Below are 22,669 nucleotides of genomic sequence, written 5' to 3'. Positions count from 1 at the left end.
GGGAACTGGAGGACGTGCTGCAAGGAGAAAAGCAGGGCTTTAAAGAGATAAGAGTCACCTCTAAGCCCAGGTGAGCCCATGGCTCAGAAAAGAAAATACATTTTGAGAACAAACCAAGAACAGCACAAGCTTTGATTTGGTTGCTGTGCCTGGACCCTGACCCCCTTGGGGTCTGCGCCTCAGGAATGCTGACCTTTCTCGGGTCCTGGAACGGGCTGAGCGGGGTTTCAGCATCATAGAGAACTAGCAGGAGAGGTCAGAGCAGAGCTTCCAGGGTGACCTGGCTCTCCCATGCTGCCGGCAGTATTGGAATAAACACTCATACATGACTCAACCCTGCCTCTGCTTAATGTGGCTCAAGTAGCCACAGGTGGCCTGGGACCCGTTCTGCCCGGTATCAGAAGCACTGTGCTCCCTGCCTGAAAGTTGTCCCCAAATATCAGGATAAAACGAAGAAAGGTCTTTTTGAGAGGAATCCATGTTTCTGCCCAGTAAATACTGAGTGCAGAACAATAGTTCACTGCAAACCATTGTTTGCTTTCAAAGGCAGACAGCGTGCCCAGATGGGGCTGGCATGACAGGGTGCCCACTGGATCAGAACGGCACGGTCGATGAATAATTCTGCCGGGAGAGAATAGACATGGAGAACAAACCCATAACTAGACGAGAAGAGAAGTGAGCAAACCACGCCTTCTGCTCTACACAGTCTTCCTCCCGATTCTGCCGATCTGATCTCACTCACAGTGACCCGTGAGGAAACAGAACACACGATGATACATCACATTCAGATGTGCAGGAGTTAGTACGGACTTCGTTTCCCAAACCAGCTCCTCCCCCAGCCACACCACAGTTGCCTCCATTCCGTCTCTTAGGCGGGCGTCTGAACAGCTGCAAACCTTCCCGCAAAGGCCTGCACGCATTCCTAGGCAAACACTCCGAAGGGGTGATTTAAAGGAGCCTGAGTCTGCACTCCCAGGAAGGTGCCGGTTCCTTTCTGTCATTTCATCTCTGCCCTGAACCCTGCCCCTGGCTCTGTCGCAGGACAGAGCCACCAGGAAGTGAGGCTAGGAAAGGCGCCCTCCCGCCTGCGATTCCCCCGGTTCTGCTGCCGCCAACCGCAGAGTCACCGCTCGCCACCCGCGGGCGCTTGCCGTCGCCGCCGCCTCCGGATTCCAGAGGCGGAGAGCCCGGGCGCAGAGCAGACATGGACGTGAACCTCGCCCCGCTCCGAGCCTGGGACGACTTCTTCCCGGGCTCCGACCGCTTCGCCCGGCCGGACTTCAGGGACATTTCCAAATGGAACAACCGCGTGGTGAGCAACCTGCTCTACTACCAGACCAACTACCTGGTGGTGGCTGCCATGATGATTTCAGTGGTGGGGTAAGTGGGTCCGCGCGGCACTGATGGGGGAGCTCGCGGGGCGGGCGGGGCCCGGCGGGGGCCGGGGCAGGAGCCAGAACTTCGCTCCCCGGCTCCCATTCTCAACCTGTGGGTCGCGACCCCTTTGGCGGTCAAACGACCCTTTCCCAGGGGTCGCCTAAGACCATCCTGCATCTCAGATATTTACATGACGATTCATCACAGTAGCAACATTACAGTTATGAAGTAGCAACGAAAATAATTTTATGGTTGGGTCACAGCATGAGGAACTGTATTTAAAGGTCCAGGAGGTTGAGAACCACTGGATTGGGGTCTTGCTGGGCGACAGTGTAGCGCCCCGTCTTGGAAGCACAGGAGGGAGGACCGCGGTGTGAGCCTGACCCGGGCGGGACGGGCCTGCCCGTGGGTGGCAGGTGTGGGAAGGGCACTGGGGGGGCGACGCGCCGTGGACGTGTCTGCGCGCCTGCGCTCTGCTCCGAAAGCTGCACTCGGGGCGCGGGGAGGGGGTGGGGGTGCGGGTGGGGGTTGCTCCCTGGGGTCGCGTCGCCCAGCGCGGGGCGACGGCCGACCTCCCTGCCTGCAGGAATGGGGTCCCCTTCTGGGTCTCCACTTGCAGCCCGAGGTCTGGACGGAGGCCTGCCCGGCCCCTGACCCTGGAGGTGCCCAGAGCCACAGACAGTGCCACACCCGAACGAAAGCCTGCTTCCGCGGAGCTTCTCCCTCCGCCGGCTGCGGGGTGGGTGGCATTCCGGCTCGGCGGCCCCGGTGCCTCCCTCAGACCCGAAGGGTCCCTGGCCGCGAGGGGAGCCTGACTTTCGGAGCGAACGCAGAGGGAGAGCGAGCCGGCTGGGGAGGGAGATCCAGACCCGGGTGGGAAGGGCGACGGGGTGGCTTCTGTTCTTTGACTTACTTACTGGGTCACGCCTCCGGGCCAAGCTCCGAGCACAGCGAGGCCAGCAGAGGGGGTTCTGGCCCAGGGCAGGGCGTGGTGCGGAAGCTGCGGGACCGGGCAGCACCGAGGAGCGAGCTCACCATTTCTGGGTGTGGCTCAGCACAGTCCCCCGATGCAGGAGCGAACGCTCGTTTGTGGGGTTCGGTGGACAGTGACTTGGGTGCTCGTGTGTGGCCGAAGGAGCTGCGCTCTGAGAATGGCTTGGGGGGTGGAGGGCAGGCTCCCAGCCAAGGCTGAGTCAGAGGCAGCCACGTTAAAATTAGTTGGGGCAGAGCAGGCCTGAGGCAGCTGCCCACGTCTCTATGCTAGAGGCTTGTTTCCTAGAACACTAACAACGCCTTAAAAAACAAAATAAACAGCAAGGAGGATTGTGTCTGTGGTGTTGATTTTGTTTCTTTTTGTAAAGAAGCGGGCAAGGCATCTTATCTGGTGATCTAGTTATGGGCTTTTGTTGTTTGTTTTGATGTGGGGCAAGGCTTGACACAGACCAAGCAAATGTAACAGTACCCCCTCCCAAAGCAAAAGCAAAAACAAAAACCAAACCATTGCTTTTCAACCAGACGTACTGCCCAGAGGGACACGCCGGGCAGCCTGGCTGGAGTTCCTTTTTACTGGGAGGCAGGGTCCTTCCTCGACGAAAGTTCGCTCCCTCCTTGGGGAGCCAGCTCACTAACTCAGACGGTTTGAGGGTTTGCCTTTCTCATTCCCTTTTCAAATGGGCGATGTTGGTTGGCAGTGAAATTTTTGAAGGTAAAAATTAGCCATGTTTATTTTTTATTATTCTTATTTTTTAAAACTTAGAAAATATATAGGCTGTAAGCTGTTTTGAAAACTGTACAAAATGTGAGATTTCCTTTGTAGCCCAGTAAAAACTTAATGTATGACCTTCAACTGTTTTCTTTATGTCTACAAACATACACAGCCTGTAGTTTTCCCCACAGATTGCCCTTTTCTTTCTTTCTAATCTATAATAATAAAAGTGTGATATGCTAATTAGACCAGATGTCCTTCTTGACGAAGCCGGGGCTGCGAGGGAAGCCTGGATCCCGGGTACCTGCGGCAACCAGAGAGAAGCCCAATTCCCGGGGGCCAGAGGGAAGCCGGTGCCGGCAGCCGGGAGAAGGAAGGCCTACTCTTGCACGAATTTTGTGCATCGGCCTCTAGTCTATCATAAAGTAATTTACCTGCATTCCCTCATACAACCCAATGAGATGAGATATTACTGTTACTGTACTATTAAACTTGAGGCTCCAAGAGCTTAAATGACTTGTTCAAAGTCTCAGCCCCAGAGTTGTACTCTTAGTTACTGTGCCATCTTCTTGTGAGTCATGAGGTTTAGAATTATAGTCGCTTAAAGCTGGAAGAAACCAGATATCTTCAGGGTCAGGGAGCTAAGTTGATTCTGGAACATTTCTCCTGCAGAGAACTCTCTTGATGAAGTCAGTAGGTGGGTGGGGCCAGAGCAGTGCCGGAGGCTGTGATCTGGATCTTCTGCTGGCATCTGAGAGTCCTTGATATCCTGGGAGAGTTGTATGAAAATGTGGCCTGTCTGCTCCCTGGGGAAAGGACCTTCCCAGGGTGTCCTTCCAGGTTCCATCCCTGCTGGGAGGAAGGCTCCAAGGCATTGTGGGAGGGTGCTCGGCTCCGCCCTGAATGCTCTTGTGTTGAAACCCACTTGAATGAGGATAGAGAGGGCCTGCTCTTCAATTTTGCAGGAACAGGGAGGGAAGACTAAAAGGATGTCATCTAGCTCCAAAAACACTGGAAAGGACTGCCTGTACCAAGGTAAAGTTAAGAGGGACTAGGGCCTGATCAGACAGGCCTGGTATCCATGTTTACAAATTGGTCTTCATCCTAAAAGCATGGTTTACCAGCCACATGACTTCCCCTCACTAGGTCTCCTATGCCTGTTAGGTTAACTCTAAGTCTCTTAACTAAAAGCTTGTTGAAGACAGTTGTCAGACCTTCTGAGTCTTCAAGTAGCATAAGGTGCTGGGTGAGAGTTTAGGCACCAGAGCCAGATTAAGAACATCTTGAATCCCAACTGCCAGTCGGTAGCCATGTGACCCTGGGCAGGTCACTTGACCACCCTGTGCCTCAGCATCCTCCTCTGTGGAGTGAGGCTAATTGCAGACCTGCCTCACAGGGCTTCTCTGAGGATTACCTGAGTTAATGTAGGCAAATCTAGAACAGCAGCTCTGAGTTTTTGGTCCACAAATGTTACTTCTTTGTTTTGTTTTGTTTTGTTTTGTTTTGTTTTTCTTAATCCTCACTTGAGGATATTTTTCCATTGAATTTTAGAGAGAGTGGGAGGGAGGGGGAGAGACAGAGAGAGAGAAACAGTGTAAGAGAGACACATTTATTGGTTGCCTCCCGTATGCAGCCCAACCAGGGCCGGGAATCGGGCCTTGACGGGAATGGAACCTGGGACGCTTCAGTCCACAGGCCGACACTCTATTCACTGAGCCAAACTGGCTAGGGCTACAAATGTTACTTCTTAATTTTATCACTGTTGGTGTTATCATGGAGATTACTGAGAAATAGAGACAGCCACTTTATCCCAGCAGCTCTCTCCATCCAAACTCTAGTCCCCATCTTACTCACCTCCTCCTGCTTCTCCCACAAGACTCAACTTTGGTACCATTCTGTGAAGAAATACTATGTTTTGTCCCTCACTCCCTGTGTGAGTTGGGTCCCTCACCTTTGCCTGTATCTTTCCTGGCTTTTAGTTGCCTCCACTCTGGGACTGTGGACTTCTGGAGGCCAGAGACTATGGGTTTTATTTGTGACTATTATTTTTTCTTGTTATGGTAGTTATCTTTACTTTCAGTCTCTGTATCTCTGAGACCTACTATACAGCGGATGCTTAGTTGGTGAGTGCACGGAGTAAATAGTGAACGTAAGGCTTCAACATGATCACAGTGTCACTTTTAACCTCCTTAATGGAACAAATTATGAAACACATGGCAGCATGCCAGTTCATAACAACAACATGCCCTAACGTGATCCTAACTGGCTCGTAGCTGACAACACCTGCTACATATTGGTGAGGACGACTATCCTGTAAAAACTCAATTTAAAAAGGGTTATAATTCAGACTAACTCATGCTGCCCTGGTCGTCTTGTGATGGACGCTCTCCTGCGGGTTTCTGAGCCTCGGCACTGTTGGATCTGGCTCGCGGGGCTCTCTGTTGTTGGGCTGTCGTAGGGTGCTGAGCGGCATCCCTGCTCTCGGCTCACTGGATGTCAGTAGCACCCCCACCTCCCCTTAGGCTGTGGCAATCAGATGGGTCTCCAGACATTGCCCATGTCCCCTGGGGAGCAAAATCCCCCCTGACTGAGAACTCTGCTGCACTGCCAAGAAGATGGTGATGATTCTTCAGCATTACCACTAAAGGCAAGTGGCTCCCTAACAAGTTACAAAAAGAGTTCTTGGCAATTACAGAGGGAAGCATTTTGACTTAGCTCCTGGCTTTTCAAATATAAGAATGGAGTGTATTTGAGCTTCACATAGCTTCGATCATTTTCCTTAATTTGTTAAATTGGTATGCTGTCATTCTCCATCTGCCCAGGACTGCGGCTCTCGAGCCACATGCGGCTCTTTGGCCCCTTGAGTGTGGCTCTTCCTAAGCCTTAGGAGTACCCTAATTAAGTTAATAACAATGTACCTACCTATATAGTTTAAGTTTAAAAAATTTGGCTCTCAAAAGAAATTTCAACCGTTGTACTGTTGATATTTGGCTCTGTTGACTAATGAGTTTGCCGACCACTGGCCTAGGAGACTCTACTAGCTCCACAGTCTCGTTCTTTTTTATTTATTTTTTAACAGAATTCTGGCATTTGCTTTTATTAGCTTTCTGATGAAAAGTTCACTTTCTCTTGGGTTCTGCGATTATAAAACAGGAATTACATGGCTTCAAACAAAGCTCATCAAGGCCTCGCAAATGCCAACACTGAAGTGTTAGGTGTTGTTATTCTAGTAAATCCCAGGTTACAGGCATATTTAAAATTCTCACAACTTGGTTGTTCTTTAGGCAGAAGTAGTAGATGGAAACTTTAGTGGTTTTGTCATAATTGCAACTTGTGTTTCCTACTTTGCTTCCCTTGAAGACTTGAGTTTCCTTTTGAGATTCAGGTGTCACTTCAGAAGAGACTGAATGACATAAAGGAAAAACATGAACCAAGAGCTGGGGAATGTGTGTGTTGCTGAAAATGGCCTTGTGTCCTTTAAATCCAGAAGGAATGATGTCTAAGATGAAAAGGACATGGCTTATCTTCTCCATCCTTGTCAGGAGACAGTTCAGCACTAGATACTCTTTTGAGCACACATGCAGCGATAGAGTCTATGCCTCTATTTTTAAAGTGAAAAGCGAAGGCAACATCTAACAGCACTTGCAATGGAAGTGCTAAGCGTGCGAGGCATTCCAGTTGTGAACAGGAATGTCCATGTGCTTAATAGAATGCCAAAAGCTGCGAGCCGGAGAACACTACCGGGAACTGCACCTTCCACTCTGGGAGCTTGTGAGAAACGCAGAATCTCAGGCCCAGACCTACTGGGGCAGAATCTGCTTTCTGACGAGACTCTCATCACTCACAGGCACGTGAAAATGTAAGAAGTGTAAGTCTGGTCTGGTTCAAAAGAAACACTGAGAACATTGAAATAACTATACCCATGTGCCCAGGTGTCTCCTTCAGAGATTCTAAATATATACTTCTTGACTGGATCCAGGCATCCATAGTCTTATCTGAACTCCCCAAGTTATTCTGGTATACACCACCAAGTTGAAGTTGAGAGCTACTGATCCCAATCCACTCCCCAGCATTCACAAATATAAACGCTTGAGGTCACGTGGCTAATCGGAACCAAAGCTGCTAACAGCAGCTGCTTTTATTGATATCAAGTGAAATGCTTTTCCCATTTAATCATATTGCAAATATCCTAAAGCTCCTAATTAACCAGTTCCTCCTGAATAGTTAGTTACTTGATTTTCACAACATCTGTATTTTTGCAAGTTTTTTTTTTTTTTTTAATGTTTTCATTGATTTTTAAAGACAGAGGGAAGGAGAGGGAGAGAAAAACATTGATCGGCTGCCTCCTGCATGCCCCCTACTGGGGATGGAGCCCGCAACCTGGGCATGTGCCCTGACTGGGAATAAACCTGGAACCTCTTGGGGCATGGGGCTATGCTCAACCACTGAGCCGCGCAGGCCAGGACTATTTGCAAGTCTTGTTCTCACAAATTCCGCCCTGTGAGCAGAACCATATTTTGTGGTGTGTCAGAAGGTCAACCACACAGAGTTTCAAACGCTGCGCCTCCAATTAGAAAGGCACATTTATGTTCAATTGCATACATTCACGCCTTCCCTTTACGAAAGCACAATGCAGCTGATCAATGAAAAAGCCCATTATTTTCGTAGAAAGTGTGTCATCACCTGTGGCCTGTTACCAGGGTGGGAACTAGAGTTACCCCTTTATGCTTTCAGTTGCTTGAAATGTAAAGGACTTTTGGAGGGTTGGTAATTCTATTTGGAAAGAGCATTCTATAATCTTTTCAGAGTGAGTGTGGTCCCATAAAATGATCTAGGACTATGGCTCCCAGCATCTGGTATTAAGAAATGGTTTGGTTTGGTTATTTGTACCTTTCAATGCCACAGGAATGAAAACCACGTTTCCAGTTAGCAGAGGAAGAAAGCAATAAGAGAGCCTTGGGATGCTTAGGGTAGGAATGTATTGAAACGTTTGCATATGAAATTTATTGCAGCCTCTTCGTGCTAACACGTAGTGGAAATGGTTTTTGAGATTAATCAGCTTCAACACCAATTCTATGATATTACTCTTATTTGTATTGCTTCATTCTTTTACTCCACAAAGTGTGCAAGCCTCACCAGCTGCTCACACACTCTGCCAGGAGATGCCGTGGAGAAGGAACAGCTGTGCTTCCTGCCTTCGCTGTATTTAGAATCTCGAGGGGCAGCTGGACAACACTGAGCACATACGAATTCATCACTGTACAAGTACAGGCAAAGCAAGCATTCAGAATCACACACCTATGCAAACATGCATGGCTTCCAGGCTGCCTTACTTTATTTCCTCTGTACATTATGATTCTAAATTCCCAAACTCTCAGATGTTGAGAATGGGAGAGGCATTTAGTATGTGGACAGGCAAAAAGGGTATTAAATTTTATTAATCCTTCCCCTTCATTCGGTTCAATAAATATTTTACTGTCTGGCCAGTGTGGTTCAGTGGTTGAGCCTCGACCTATGAACCAGGAGGCTACTGTTCGATTCCTGGTTAGGGCACATGCCTGAGTTGTGGGCTCGATCTCCAGTAGGGGGCGTGCAGGAGGCAGCCGATCAATGATTCTCTCCCATCATTGATTTTTATATCTCTCTCATCCTCTCTTCCTCTTTGAAATCAATAACAAAAAATATTTATAAACAAAAAAGAGATCTTTTACTAAGCTCTTACTTTGTGCCAGACACCATGTGAGCCCTGAGGATACAGGCAGGAATACAAGTCCACCCAGCCCTCCCGAGTCCTCCCAGAATTCCTCTTCCTGTCCTCGCAGAGCCCGCATGCTGGTGAGGCAGAGCCCGCGTGCTGGCCTGTCTTCCCCTGTGCATTACATGTTTCTTCTGATCACAGGATTTTAAGAAGTCTGTACACACTCAATACAGTTTTGACCTCAAATAATTTTCAAAATGTGTCATCTAGTAAGGATTGACTTTGGCTAAATCATCTTCTGACACTGTAACCTTGTTCTTGGTGACATCTTTTTTTTTATGTCCCCTGCCACTGTCAGCAGGTTGATAGTTTCTATCCATTTGCTTCCCTAGGGACTAACAGTGGTTCCGGGTAAGTGTGCAAAATAAGTGAGCATGTGTTGGATTTTTCAGAGGGCAACAGCTCTCACCTTATTAGAGGACGAGACCTCTGTACAGGAACTCCAATTGTGAAAGAGAAACTTGGCCTATCCATTTAACACCACATGGAGTAGCACTGTTGGGAATTTCTTATTATTCTGCTTTTGGACAGATGAATTCTGCTCTTTATCACTCAGCTTCAGAATATGCACCCATGACATCATCCCGTCTCTCGCAGTGGGTGTGGCTTTTGTTTCAGGGAACACTCTCATGCCCGTGATCTTAAACAAAACCTGCAGGCGCTTCTCCGCTCTGTAGGCATTGACCACAGATGTGTAAGAGTCCCAGCCCTCTGTCCCCGGAGCGTACACGGGCCCACCCAGAAGGCAGAAAGCCATCTGAGGTGGAGAATGGGGGCTCTCGTTCTCCTGATCCTGCTTCATGTCCTCACGCAGCTGCCCCTCGGCTCCGAGGAGCGGAAGGGAGAGCAGCGTGGGGCGTACGTGGGCAGCCAATAGGCAGGAAACGCTCACGCGAAGGGAATTTATGTGTCACTGGGCTCTTCAGCATTTGGCCAACCCCTGGCCTCGCTCCCTCTCTGTAAGAACGTGCCGTGTGACAGTTTACCTGATTCTATTAAAAGCAGTCAGAAAAAACAGTTATAAACGAGTATCTTCCCACTTCAGTTCTAAAGCGTGATTTGTTGTGAGAGTGAATGTTGATTCCTTGTTGTTGAAGGCACACACGTGAGGCTTCGTTATCCATTCTCTCTACCTCTGTGTTTGTTAGATATTTGCCATAATAAAAAGTTCCTAAAGGGTTTGTTGCAGTCTAATCTGCGCCTTGTAACTGACAGTTATTGGAAGCTGCCTGCGGAGAGGAGTAGGAGATAGGTGACTTCTAACACTGATCCAACCTGCTGTATGTTAGAAACCAAACAAGCAATTCGCTGGGTAAGTGCAAAAAACAAAACAAAACAAAAAAATGGAGGTTCATAAGGTGTCTTACTATGACTTTTAGCATGCCAGTGGCTGCCAGTTACCAAGGGTGCAATACATTTCAATAGGCAGCGAGTATGCAGGGAACACAGGGGACTTCCCAGGTCACTCGTGGGAAAATCTCCCGGCAGGTCACTGTGACGAAAGAGACAGGCTCCCGTCTTGTCTTAACTGCTCTGGCCATTGGGCCCAGGAGAGACTGCTCACATTACTCAAACTGGCTTGTGTATTTACATTTATACTTTACAGTAGGAATAGTTCTTGCCGGGACGGAAGCCGTGTTAAACCAACGTTGCCCTGGCCAGTGTGGCTCAGTTGGGTGGAGCATCGTCGGGTAAACCGGAAGGTTTCAGGTTCAGTGCCCTGTCAGGGCCATACCAGAGGAGGCAGGGGATCGATGTTTCTCTCTCACATCGACTTTCTCAAGTTTCTCTCTCCTCACCCCCCCACCCCACTCCCTTTCTTTCTCCCTCTCTCTCCCTTTCTCTAAAAAAATATCGATAAGCATATCCTCGGGTGAGGATTGAAAAAGAAAACACGCTGCCTGGCCCCACTTCTTAAAAAGAACAGAACGAAAGAAACGCAGGCACCGCAGAGGCTGTGGGTTCCGGGAGGCGTCAGGGCCAGAGGGGCCCAGACAGACAGGTCGGGCTGCGTCTCCCGTGGCCCCGCCTGCACGAGTGACAGCACTTCCAAACCCCGCCATCAGACCGTCAGTATTGCTGACATCTGCATGGAGTTTAGGTGATTTTCTTACTTTTGCTTTTTTATTTGTTTTTTTCATCACAGCTCAGTGAAGGCACAAAGACAGGACTGTTTCTCCAGTAGTAGTTAGTGTCCGATGAAACAACAGTGATTTCTCTAAGATGAAACTCATGTCAGTTCATCTGTGGCCATGGAAAGCGGCTGGGCTTTTTTCAATAACATGAAAATATGCTAGATTCTCACTTAGCTTTTTTCTTTCTTTCAGCAAATACTTACTGAATACGTGTTCTGTGCTCGGTGCCGGGGAGAAAATGTCACGGTGCCTGCCCTTATGGAGCCCGATCTGCAGTGGGAGACAAAGTACTCATCCGGTCCTCACGCAGATAAACGCACCCGCCAGGTGCCAGTGCTGGGGAGAAGACAGATGGTGCTCTGACCCGGTCAGAGGGACTGAGAAAAAGCCGATTAAGCGGAGAGGTGGAGGTGGGAGGGAGTCAGGCGGAGAACAGCTGTGCAAGGCCGGCAAGGCCAGAGGCAGGGTGAGCTCCGGAAACGGTTAGAAGCCCCAGCGGATGGGGTGCAGAGCAGGAGGAGGTGGTCTGTGAACGCGGGTGCCAGAGCGGCTGCTGGCCTGGGGCTCCCTCCTGCTGTGTGAAGAGCACCCTCACCTGCTGCTGGCAGATGCAGCCTCAGCCAAAGGGAGGCTCGGCCAGCACAGCGTGGCCTGGACTCCAGGCTCCTCTTCCTCCCGGAGCTGAGTCTCCTGTTGGGGGTACAACTACACAGCCGTGTCAGTGTCAGTGTCAGTGTCAGTGTCAGTGTCAGCGGCCGTGGCCTTGGCCATGGAGGCAGGCGGGCCGGACTCCGCAGGGCCTGGTAGATGTGGGAAGAGTTCTGTTCTTATTCTGAAAGCAGTGAGAAGCAAGAAAATGGAGGGGTGGCTTCCTATTTGCCATGATCCCTCTGGCTGTTGAGGGCTGTGAAAGCACGTGAGCAATTTGGGGAAGTTCACTGTGAGTGTTGTCCCCCGCTTTCTTGGTGAGTCAGGCTTCCTCAGGAACCAAACTGCAAATAAAGCTTTTTGGGTTAGAATGTTGTGATTCAGTATAAAAGCTGCTTCTGCTGCTCAGGAAAGATTTCGCTGCCTCTTTGGTTCTTGGCGTTGCAGCCTGAAAGAAGTGACTAAATATGCCCTTGAATTGATCTGAGGGTCTCCGTTCCAGTAACTTGTGTTGCCAACTCTGCAATGGGTGGTCTGGGGACACATTGATTAATTTGTCTGTTCCTTCGCTTGCTTTTATTTTATGTAGAATGAGGTGAGTTTTCAAGGTCAAGATTTTCCCCTTCAGCAGCTGTGCTGGCACTGTGGCTACAGTTAGCAGAATCACATTGCGTGTTTAAGGCATGTGTCCACACCTAGTAATAGCTGCCTTCCTTCAGAGGGAATGAGAATGCTAGGGACTTCCCAGAATGATCCTGAGTTGCTTACCCCAACTAGAAGAATGGGGTTTCTTAGGATGAGGCGGGGGGTGGGGGTGGGGGGTGGGGGGGGGGGAGGTGTTGGTTGAGAGATTTCTAGGCTGGTTAACAACACAGAATGGCTTATATTGTGAGTTGCTGTCATCAATTACATCAACTGGCACCTTTTTTCTCCCCTGTGATATATTTCTTCACTTCTCTGGGCCTCAGCTTATTCATCTGTGTAATGGGACTAAAATGGTTCCTCTTTGAAGATTTTGTTCTGCTTTTGATTTGTGAAAGTAGGCACTGTTTCCACCAAGGACAGAAAATCCACGCCCTCTCCCTCCCTCTCTGCTGTTCTCCCTTCCTCCCTCCCTCCCTCTCCCTCTGGCTGGTGAGTGCACTTGCTCTAAGTGGTGTGCATTTCACCATTTCTTAGAATGGAATTGCCTGTAATCCGAATAAAGCAGGAAGTCATTTCTGCTCTGAGTAATTTTGTTCATTTTTTCCAGCTTAGAAGTTTGGTTACTTTCTAGTTATAGATTGTGACTGGGCATGTTGTAAACTCCCATCAGTTCTATCTGTTTGCTCTGTCCCTTCCCCTTGAACATGAGCAACGGGAACAGGTGAAGAGCAAATCTGGAATGGCTTGAGTCAGGCCTGGATTGTTCATTGTTCTTTTGTCCTTGGCTTTATTTAGACATTCAACCCCGATAGCTACTTTACTTGTCCAGAGGAAAATAAAAAAAGCTTGGCATGCATTTTATTACATGCTCACTTCATGAATTATTTCAATAGGTATTCTAGAAAGAACTGGGTAGGAGACCTTTGACATTTTGCTGTCAACCAGTCATCTTCAATTTACATTTTATGCAAAGGACCTCCTGAAACTTGAACCTCCACTCTAGTTCTTTGCGATAATGTTGGTCTTTTCTTTACAGCTCAGAAACATTTGGGTGAGTTCTAGGTCCATGTCAAGGCTACGTAAAAGGGTTTGTTTCTTTCAGGTACCTTTTCTCACTTTCATTTGTTCGTTTTTAAATATCAATTTTTAAAATATTTAAGTAATACTTGGTTATTGAAAACATGAAAATAGAAATAAGCAAGTGGAAATAAACGAGCCATGATCCTACTACCCACTAGAAGTGCTGTAGTCTTCAGTGTCATTTCTCTCAGATTCCTGTTGGCGTTAGGATGAGATCTATTGACCCGTGAGCGTCTCTGGGCCTCTCCACTGAGTCTCCCCGCCGCCTGCTGAAGAGGATTTTGCTTTTGCCTGTCCAATTCTTTTCTTCCTGAGGCCTATAAGGAAATGTTTGTCTTTCTCAGACCAATTACCCGGTTAAGTCAGGAGGTACGGTAAAACCACATAAAATTTTAAAAAGAAAAGAAATGAAAAAAGTACAGAGAGACTAGTTAGATCCAGGTAATAACTGGAGAGGAGGACAGACAGACCATCACAGGGGCTGGATGCTGGGGAAGCTTGGGGGCAGGAGCCAAGGATGGAGTGAGAGAAGGGACGCCTCACTGTGCTTAGGAGTGGAAATTGCGTTCAGGTCACTGATGACACGAACGCAACTTGTATTAGCTGTGCCACGCCTGGGTGTGGAGCTGGGAACAGCTGCTTTTATATTTTTGTATTTTCTTTTTTTATATGTTCATATTATTTCTGATCACAAAATAATATACTAATTGTATTAATTTCTGCTTCTGAGCTGTATAACAAATATGATAAATCTACCTAACAGAGAGACTGTGTTCCAGTTGATTTTACCCATGCAATATGTTATTAATATCTTCCATATTATTAATTATACTTCAACTTTTAAAAAACTGCTGTATATACCACCATCTAATAAATTTTGGTCCCTATAGGTTATTTCTAAACGTTTTTAATCATAAATACCACTCATGTTACAACTCAATCTTTGCATTTCTTATTATTTCCTTAGACTCTATTCTAGGGAGGGATTTAAGTATTTGCAAAAGTTTTGAATGAAATGAACAATTTATTTTTGTAGGGTTTAATTTTAAATTAGATTCCACTGTTTAATTCCCTGCCTTTTAATAGAATAACTTGTTAAAGCATTTTGACATTGATTATATCCTTGATTCACCCATTAAGCTATGCAATACGTTCACTCCTATTTGAAACTATTTAAAATAGCTTTTGTGTTTTAAGAGGTAGAATCAGAGCTAAAGTTGAAAGGGATTTTAAAGGAAGTTTCTTAGTTATCCTACAGATGAATCCCAGCATGAATATGAAACCTCCTCTGTTTCAGAGGGAGTCAGCTGTTGGTCTCACCTGTCATTATTATCCTGTCTTCCCCGTCCCTCGCAGCCCCTCATGGTGACATCCAGAGCATGATGAAAACACAGTGACCCTCATTGTCCTCCCCAAGTAAAATGCTCGTTAGCCTCTTGTGAGGGTAAAATGCTAGTAACTTATGTACTTGTTGACCACAACTGTCTTGTTAAGGGTTTTGTATGCACAGTGGGTTGGGGTGGAGGTGGGGTGCAGTGTCATGTTTGCTTGTGAAATACTTGGTCTAAATTTCCTCTGCCCAGTGTGTTCTCCCATTATCAACAGTAGTGTAACCTTTGACTCATGGACCAGTGAATCTGCGAGCTCTGTATTTGGAAATTCCAGTTGGTAACCCATCTCTCAGTGATGCTCGGGGCCCTTTTAAAGAACTACAATGGACTCTCTATGCCAGGAATCATAAACTCAAATGCCTCCACGGCTGGGCTAGTCATGTAAGAGAGGCTGCAGGCCAATTATTAGATAAACGATGAGTAATGGCAGCTCACTGGGGCCTCTGTGTCCGAGATGCCGGAGGTAGTGGTGGAGACTGGGGCAAGAGAGAGATGTTTGTTCGATCTGAGCAGGAAGGCAATTCCAGCCCTTGACATGTGGGAAAGTGGACCTGGTCTTGTTAGATTTTCATGTTTCCACAAGAAGCAAGAAATCCCAAGTTTTATGGACTTTTTAAACTCTTTGGGACTTGAGTAAAAGTTTTTTTGTTTTTTTTATGACTTGAAAACTTTGCCTTTTTTTTTTCTTTTTTTTTTTTTATTGTCTACAGTTTTACATGTGTCTCCTTTTTCCCCAGTTGACACCCCCCCCCCCCCCCCGTCATTCCTACCCTGGGAAACCCCACTGCCCCAGTGTCTGTGTCCATTGGTTATGCTAATAGGCATGCATACAAGTCCTTTGGTTGCTCTCTAACCTCCCCCACTCCCCTATAATTTGTCTCTGGATCTATTCTTATTCATCAAATTATGTTGATCATTATATCCCACATTTTTTTTTTTTTTATTAGTTAAGGTATTACAAATGTGTCCTCATCCCCCCCATTAACCCCCAACCTCCCCCCCACACACACTCATGCTCCCATCCCCCTGTTGTCCATGTCCATTGGTATGGCTTATATACATGTATACAAGTCCTTCGGTTGATCTCTTCCCCTTACCCCCGCCCTCCCCTACTTTCCTTCTGGGGATTGATAGCCTGATTGCTGTTTCTCGGTCTTTGAGTCTGTCCCTTTTCATCAGTCTATGTTGTTCTCTATAATCCACAAATGAGTGAGATCATGTGATATTTATCTTTCTCCGACTGGCTTATTTCACTTAGCATAATGCTCTCCAGTTCCATCCATGCTGTTGCAAATGGTAAAAGTTCCTTCTTTTTTATATTGACATAGTATTCCATCGTGTAGATGTACCACAGTTTTCTAATCCATTCATCTGCTGATGGGCATTTAGGCTGTTTCCAAATCTTAGCTATTGTAAATTGTGCTGCTATGAACATAGGGGTGCATATATCCTTTCTGATTGGTGTTCCTGGTTTCTTGGGATATATTCCTGGAAGTGGGATCACTGGGTCAAATGGGAGTTCCATTTTAGTTTTTTGAGGAAACTCCATACTGTTCTCCACAGTGGCTGCACCAGTCTGCATTCCCACCAGCAGTGCACGAGGGTTCCTTTTTCTCCACATCCTCTCCAGCACTTGTCATTTGTTGATTTATTGATGGTAGCCATTCTGACAGGTGTGAGATGGTATCTCATTGTAGTTTTGATTTGCATCTATCAGATGATTAGTGACTTTGACATGTTTTCATATGTCTCTGGGCCTTCTGTATATCTTCTTTTGAAAAGTGTCTATTTAGATCCTTTGCCCATTTTTTGATTGGATCTATTATCTTCCTATTGTTAAGTTGTATGAGTTCTCTATAAATTTTGGAGATTAAACCCTTATTGGAAATATCATTGGCAAATATGTTCTCCCATGCAGTGGGCTTTCTTGTTGTTTTGTTGATGGTTTCTTTTGCTGTGCAGAAGCTTTTTATTTTAATGTAGTCCCATTTGTTTATTTTCTCTTTAGTCTCCCTTGCCCTAGGAGCTGTGTCTATAAAGATATTGCTACAATGTATGTCGGCAATTTTGCTGCCTATGGAATCTTGTAGGATTTTTATGGTTTCCCATCTTACATTCAAGTCCTTTAGCCATTTTGAGTTTGTTTTTGTGTATGGTGTTAAATTGGTTGTCTAGTTCCTTTTTTTGCAAGTATCTGTCCAATTTTCCCAACACCATTTATTAAAGAGACTGTTTTGACTCCATTGTATGCTCTTGCCTCCTTTGTCAAATATTAATTGAGACTAGTGGCTTGGGTTGATTTCTGGGTTCTCTGTTCTGTTCCATTGAACTATATGTCTGTTCTTGTGCCAGTACCAGGCAGTTTTGAGAACTGTGGCTTGGTAATATAGCCTGATATCTGATATTGTGATCCCTCCAACTTTGTTCTTTTTTTTCGGGATAGCTGTAGCTATTCGGGGTCTTTTTTTAGAGTAAAAGTTTTTTTTTAATGCACAGTGCATTTCAAACACAGATTTGACTGTAGACTAGATCTGGCCCATGGAGGCTATTGTGTGACCTCTATGCCAGCGGCCGCCAAGCTTTTGGACCTCACGGACCACCCGTGGTCTGCGGACCACCGGTTGGCGACCACTGCTCTATGCTACAATCGCCTATCATGGCCATGTATAAGGATTTAAGTAAGCCCTCAGAAAATACACTTTCATGTGTACTAGAGCCCAAAGAATGAACGCTAAACACAGCCCCTCCCAAGAAGGGGGTCTTCTAAGTTTGACAAATCTTTTAAAACTGTGGGACTCTAAGGAGATGAACTGACGAGTCTGGCGGGAGTTAAACTGCCTAGGTGTGAATCTTACCTCCACCATTTTCTTACCTCTGCACCTAAGTTTCTTCTTTTGAGAAATGACTGAGTGGTATCTGCTTTATCTGGTTCTAAGGATTAAATGAAGCGATTCAGATACAATATTTAGTTAGTAAATGCTACACACTTGTTTCAACTCCTCCCCGTCCTCATCTTCCTCTTCCTGCTGCTGCCACTACTGACCCAGCCTCCCTTTTTTCTCTCGTTCCAGGTTCCTGAGCCCCTTCAACATGATCCTTGGGGGGATTGTGGTGGTGCTCGTGTTCACAGGATTTGTGTGGGCCGCCCACAATAAAGACGTCCTCCGCCGGATGAAGAAGCGGTACCCCACGACCTTTGTCATGGTGGTCATGGTGGCGAGCTACTTCCTCATCTCCATGTTCGGGGGGGTCATGGTCTTCGTGTTCGGCATCACTTTCCCTTTGTTGTGTAAGTGAGCCAGAACTGACTTTTCTTACATCGTAAAAAACGTGGGAGGGATTGTTCAGTGGGGATTACATAACCTGTTTCTTTTGTTGATTTAAATTATTTATTGTTGAACGTATTACATCATAACCTGTTTCTTACGTGCGTTGGCATGTCTGCAAAATTATCAGAATTTCTGAAATAGCAGATCCAGGCCTGTAGTACATTAATTCTACAAATATGTACTGGGTACTGCTCAGTGCCAGATCTCTTCTGGGGACACAACAGTAAACAAAAGAAATACAACTCCCCAGCCACGGCAGGCAGGGGCCCAGCGACACTGGGCTGCAGATCTGCCTGAGAGGGGTCTGCTGTCAGTCTTCACGCCACTCACACAGTCCTCACTCGGGAGTGAATGGGGGTCATTGGGAAGCACCTACTTAACTCTCTGCTGCTCGGGAGATCACGAGGCAGCGCTTTGAGCCGCCCACTGGAAATTTCTCTTCGAGTGCACTTTCTCAAATAAGTGTTCTCTAGCGAGAGGAAAAAGATCATTATTGGTGTCAAAAGTTTTATAAGCCTATAGAAATAGTTGGCCCAGAAATAGATACCAAGTGCTCCGGTTCTGGTGAGGAGTAGATAGTTTGTAAGTTATTTTGGGTTTTTTTTGTTTGTTTTTTTTAACTGAGATTCCAGGCACATGAAGCCTGAAATAGAGAACATATCAAATTCAGTCTCATTGGCAGAAATCTGATTAAAATTCTAGTGTATTAAGTGACAGGAACATCCCTTTAACTTTTAATAACATTTCACATGTACATTATTTCATTAAGTAAAATCAATTGGTGTTGTGTTAGATTAAGAATATTTATAGATGAATCCCCCACAATATTTGACAAAATACTTAAACCAGCAAATTGCTACTTTTTGAAATATTCTTCAAGCTTTCCTTCTGTGCTAGAGGCTGGGTCAGTATTTCAGTGATTCTGCTTAGGCACACAGCTTGTTAACTTGAGCACCTTCCACCTCAGAGCCTGAGACAGGCAGTGCAATGAGAGTTCTCATCGGTAGCGAGTCAAAGGTCTTGGTTTCTATTCCTACACCTGCTGGGAACCAGCCATGTGATTTGGATCAGGCATACGATATGGGCTGTAGTTCACACATTCTATAAACTACAGGAAATTAGACAAGATAAGTGGTTCCCAAACTTCGTTGATTATGAGAATCACCCAGGATGCTTTATAAAAATATAAAACTTCCAACCATATTTTAAAAAAAAATATTTTTATTGATTTCAGAGAGGAAGGGAGAGGGAGAGAGATAGAAACATCAATGATGAGAGAGAATCACTGATCAGCTGCTCCTGCACGCTCCACACTGGGGATTGAGCCTGCAACCCAGGCATGTGCCGTGACCTCCTGGATCATAGGCCGATGCTCAACCACTAAGGCAGGCTAGTCGGGCAAATCTGTTTCTTAATAAACAAACTTTGGTAATTCTCAATGATGAAGCAAATTTGGGGAACATGAGGTACATTATATCTATAAAGCTGTCACCTCAGGTGGTTGGGCATCGTGCACCGAAAGGTTATGGGCTCCATCCCGTTAGGGGCGTGCAGGAGGCAGCCCATCAATGTTATGCTCTCACATGGGTGTTTCTCTCTTCTCCCTTCCTCTCTAAAAATCAATAAGCTACTTTTAAAAATCTACAGAACTGTTAGTTTTGGCCTATAAATCTATGTCTAACACTTCAGAAAACCGCCTGTTGGCCGGGCTTCACCACACATCCCTGGTCAGCTCAGAGCTGAGCTTGAGTTCCTCTCCGGACACGCTGTGCGAGGCAGGCTTGGCTGTGGCTGGAGCATGTAGGCGGCTTTGAATGTCGGGATTGCAGTAGCAGCTGGAAGGTGGCGGCGTCTGTGCAGGTGGGAAGAGTGTGGCTGCTGGGCCGCATCCTTCCTGCTGAAGGCAATCCCTTTCTTCGCACGAGAAGAAAACGCCCTATGAGCCCTTCTGTGCCGTCCGAGGGGCATGTGAGGGTTTGGACGGGTTAGAGAACCGGTGGACTCCAGCTAAGGAGGTGGGGATGGACGGGAGGAGAGCGTGTGCTGTGGATGGGAGGGAGGCAGCTCACGTGTCTCCATGTCTCCCCTCTCCGCAGTGATGTTCATCCATGCCTCGCTCAGGCTTCGCAACCTCAAGAACAAGCTGGAGAATAAGATGGAGGGAATCGGCCTGAAGAGGACGCCCATGGGCATCGTGCTGGACGCCCTGGAGCAGCAGGAAGAAAGCCTGGGCAAGCTCACTGACTATCTCAGCAAAGCGAAGGAGTGAACCGGCGGCCGGGCGAGGGCTGCCGCAGAGCGCCAGGTGCAGCTGCCTCGTCCAGACCCACTTTCTGTTTGTATCTTTGAGATGAGGGGGGACATTCCACCCAGCAATTGGCCCGCATGCATCTGCAGGCCAAACTGTTAACGCCTCTGTTGTTACAAGACAGAGGGCCCAGGAACCGAAAGGAACCCCCTCCCAGTCTGTCTGAACTTTCAACTATGTTTATGAAAACTGATAGGAAATGGAGCACACTTATGTCTGTAGGGGAATAAAAGAAAATATAGGAATTGATTGTACAGCCACAATACAGTTATAGGAAAAAAAAGCAACTGTAGAGTTCAAGGCAATGAGTAAATGGAAAGACTGATCACGTAGATAATGACATGCATTAGCCTGTTCAATCCCCCAGCATCCTCCAAATGTATTCCCCAGGATTATATGTGGGCTATAACTTAGTTTAGTGTTTATTGTTTTAAAATAAAAAAATGATCTCTATCCCTTTGCCTCCTGTTTGACATGCAGAGGAAACTGGACAAACCAGTTGTTTATATTTTGTTTACAAATATATAGATAGATGTTTCGGAGAATATTTTGTCGAATTTTTGTAATTTTTGAAGTGCTAGTCATGTGTTTTTACCAGCAGGCATTTGCTGCAAACTGAATGTCATCTTCCTTAAGGCACTCACAGCTGTGTACCCTGTCTTCTTCTTTAAAAAGTAATAAACAAGTTATGTCTCTATCCCACGTTTTTTGTTGTTATAACAACAGAAAGGTGTCTGAGATAACGTTTCCTATATTTTTTCATTTTCAGTTTTAAAATGAATGTGTGTTTTAATTTCTCAGGGGCACAGCGAGGACACGAATAGCTGGTTGTTTGAAATCTGAAAAGCATCTTTAGATGATCAAGGAAAAGACTTTAAAATGGGAATGAAAGTGGTGTGATCACCAGCATTGGCAGTTCATAGAAACGTTAAGCAGCAATTGTTACAACCATGTGTTTGATAGATAGACATGAATTAAGATAGCATGTGTTCATATATTGTGACTTTCTTCCTCTCCTTCCCCATGTGTTATGTTTAGAAATAGATTATACAAAGTGATTTCATAGGGGAATAGGACACATTTTGGTTTCCCTCCGGCTGAATCGGGAAGACAGTGGAGCAGCACTCCGTGAGGGGGCGCGGTGTGTCCCAGAGTAAGAGGCCACCGCATTTTAATTTCTCAGCCAGCCTGCAGCCTTCATCTTTAGCACAGTGACGTCATCACGACTTCACAGACATGGTCTAGGAATTGTACCCTGACGTGAATATGAAGAATAAAATGTTTCAAAGGTTTGTTTGTGAGCCTTTATTTAATGCACATCTGTGTTAAATGTCTAAGAAACTTGGGACAACTTGGTTTTATAAATGATATACTACACAGTAAACACTCATATTGCATTTCAAATACTGTTTAATAAAACCTTAGTACTTTATTATAAATTCCCAGCCTGAATAAAATTGAATTCCAATGGGATCCTTTTAAGATTTTTAAATAATTTTTTCATTTTTCAATTAAAGTTTACATTATATTATTTAATGTGTACACCCCAGTGACTAGACATTACATAACTTATTTTTTAATATATTTTATTGATTTCTTATAGAGAGGAATAGAGAATTAGAAACATCGATGAGAGAGAAACATTGATCAGCTGCCTCCTGCACACTCCCTACTGGGTATGTACCTGCAACCAAGGTACATGCCCTTGACCGGAATCGAACCTGGGACCCTTGAGTCCCCAGGCCGATGCTCTGTCCATTGAGCCAAACCTGTTAGGGCTTACATAACTTATTAAGTGATCATCCTGATATATCTCATACCCATCTGACACCATACATAGTTATTACAATATTATTGGCTGTATTCCCTATGCTGTACCTTACATCCCTGTGACTATTTTGTAACTGCCAATTTATACTTTTTAATCCCTTCACCTTTTTACCCATCCCCCAACCCTCTCATCTGGCAACCGTCAAAACGTTCTCTGTATCTATGAATCTGTTTCTGTTCTGCTTGTTCATTTGTTTTGTTTTTCAGATTCAATTGTTGATAGATATGTATTTATTGTCATTTTATTGTTCATATTTTTAAAGATTCTTTCTTTGTAACTTTTTGCATTTTAATTATGATGTGTCTTGGTGTGGCCTCTTTGAGTTCATCTTGTTTGGAACTCTTTGTGCTTCTTGGACTTGTATGTCTATTTCCTTCACCAGTTTAGGAAAGTTTTCTGTCATTATGTTTTCAAATAGTTTTTCAATTTCTTGCTCTCTTCTCCCCTGGCACCCCCATGATG

General features: G+C 45.9%; 1 protein-coding gene across 1 annotated transcript; it reads left to right on the top strand.

Annotated features, from left to right (window-relative positions):
- The first annotated feature begins 833 nt into the window (after nt 1-833).
- Nucleotides 834-21,668, top strand: ARL6IP5 (ADP ribosylation factor like GTPase 6 interacting protein 5). Its single transcript, XM_036331601.1, has 3 exons — nt 834-1,380; nt 17,811-18,028; nt 20,165-21,668. Exons 1-3 carry the CDS (start codon nt 1,205-1,207, stop codon nt 20,335-20,337), a joined length of 567 nt encoding a protein of 188 aa, XP_036187494.1. The 5' UTR covers nt 834-1,204; the 3' UTR covers nt 20,338-21,668.
- Nucleotides 21,669-22,669: the final 1,001 nt, after the last annotated feature.

This window comes from Myotis myotis, unplaced genomic scaffold (assembly GCF_014108235.1).
Source record: "Myotis myotis isolate mMyoMyo1 unplaced genomic scaffold, mMyoMyo1.p scaffold_m19_p_13, whole genome shotgun sequence".
NCBI classification, from domain to species: domain Eukaryota; kingdom Metazoa; phylum Chordata; class Mammalia; order Chiroptera; family Vespertilionidae; genus Myotis; species Myotis myotis.
This window is presented reverse-complemented; position numbering and strand designations above follow the sequence as displayed.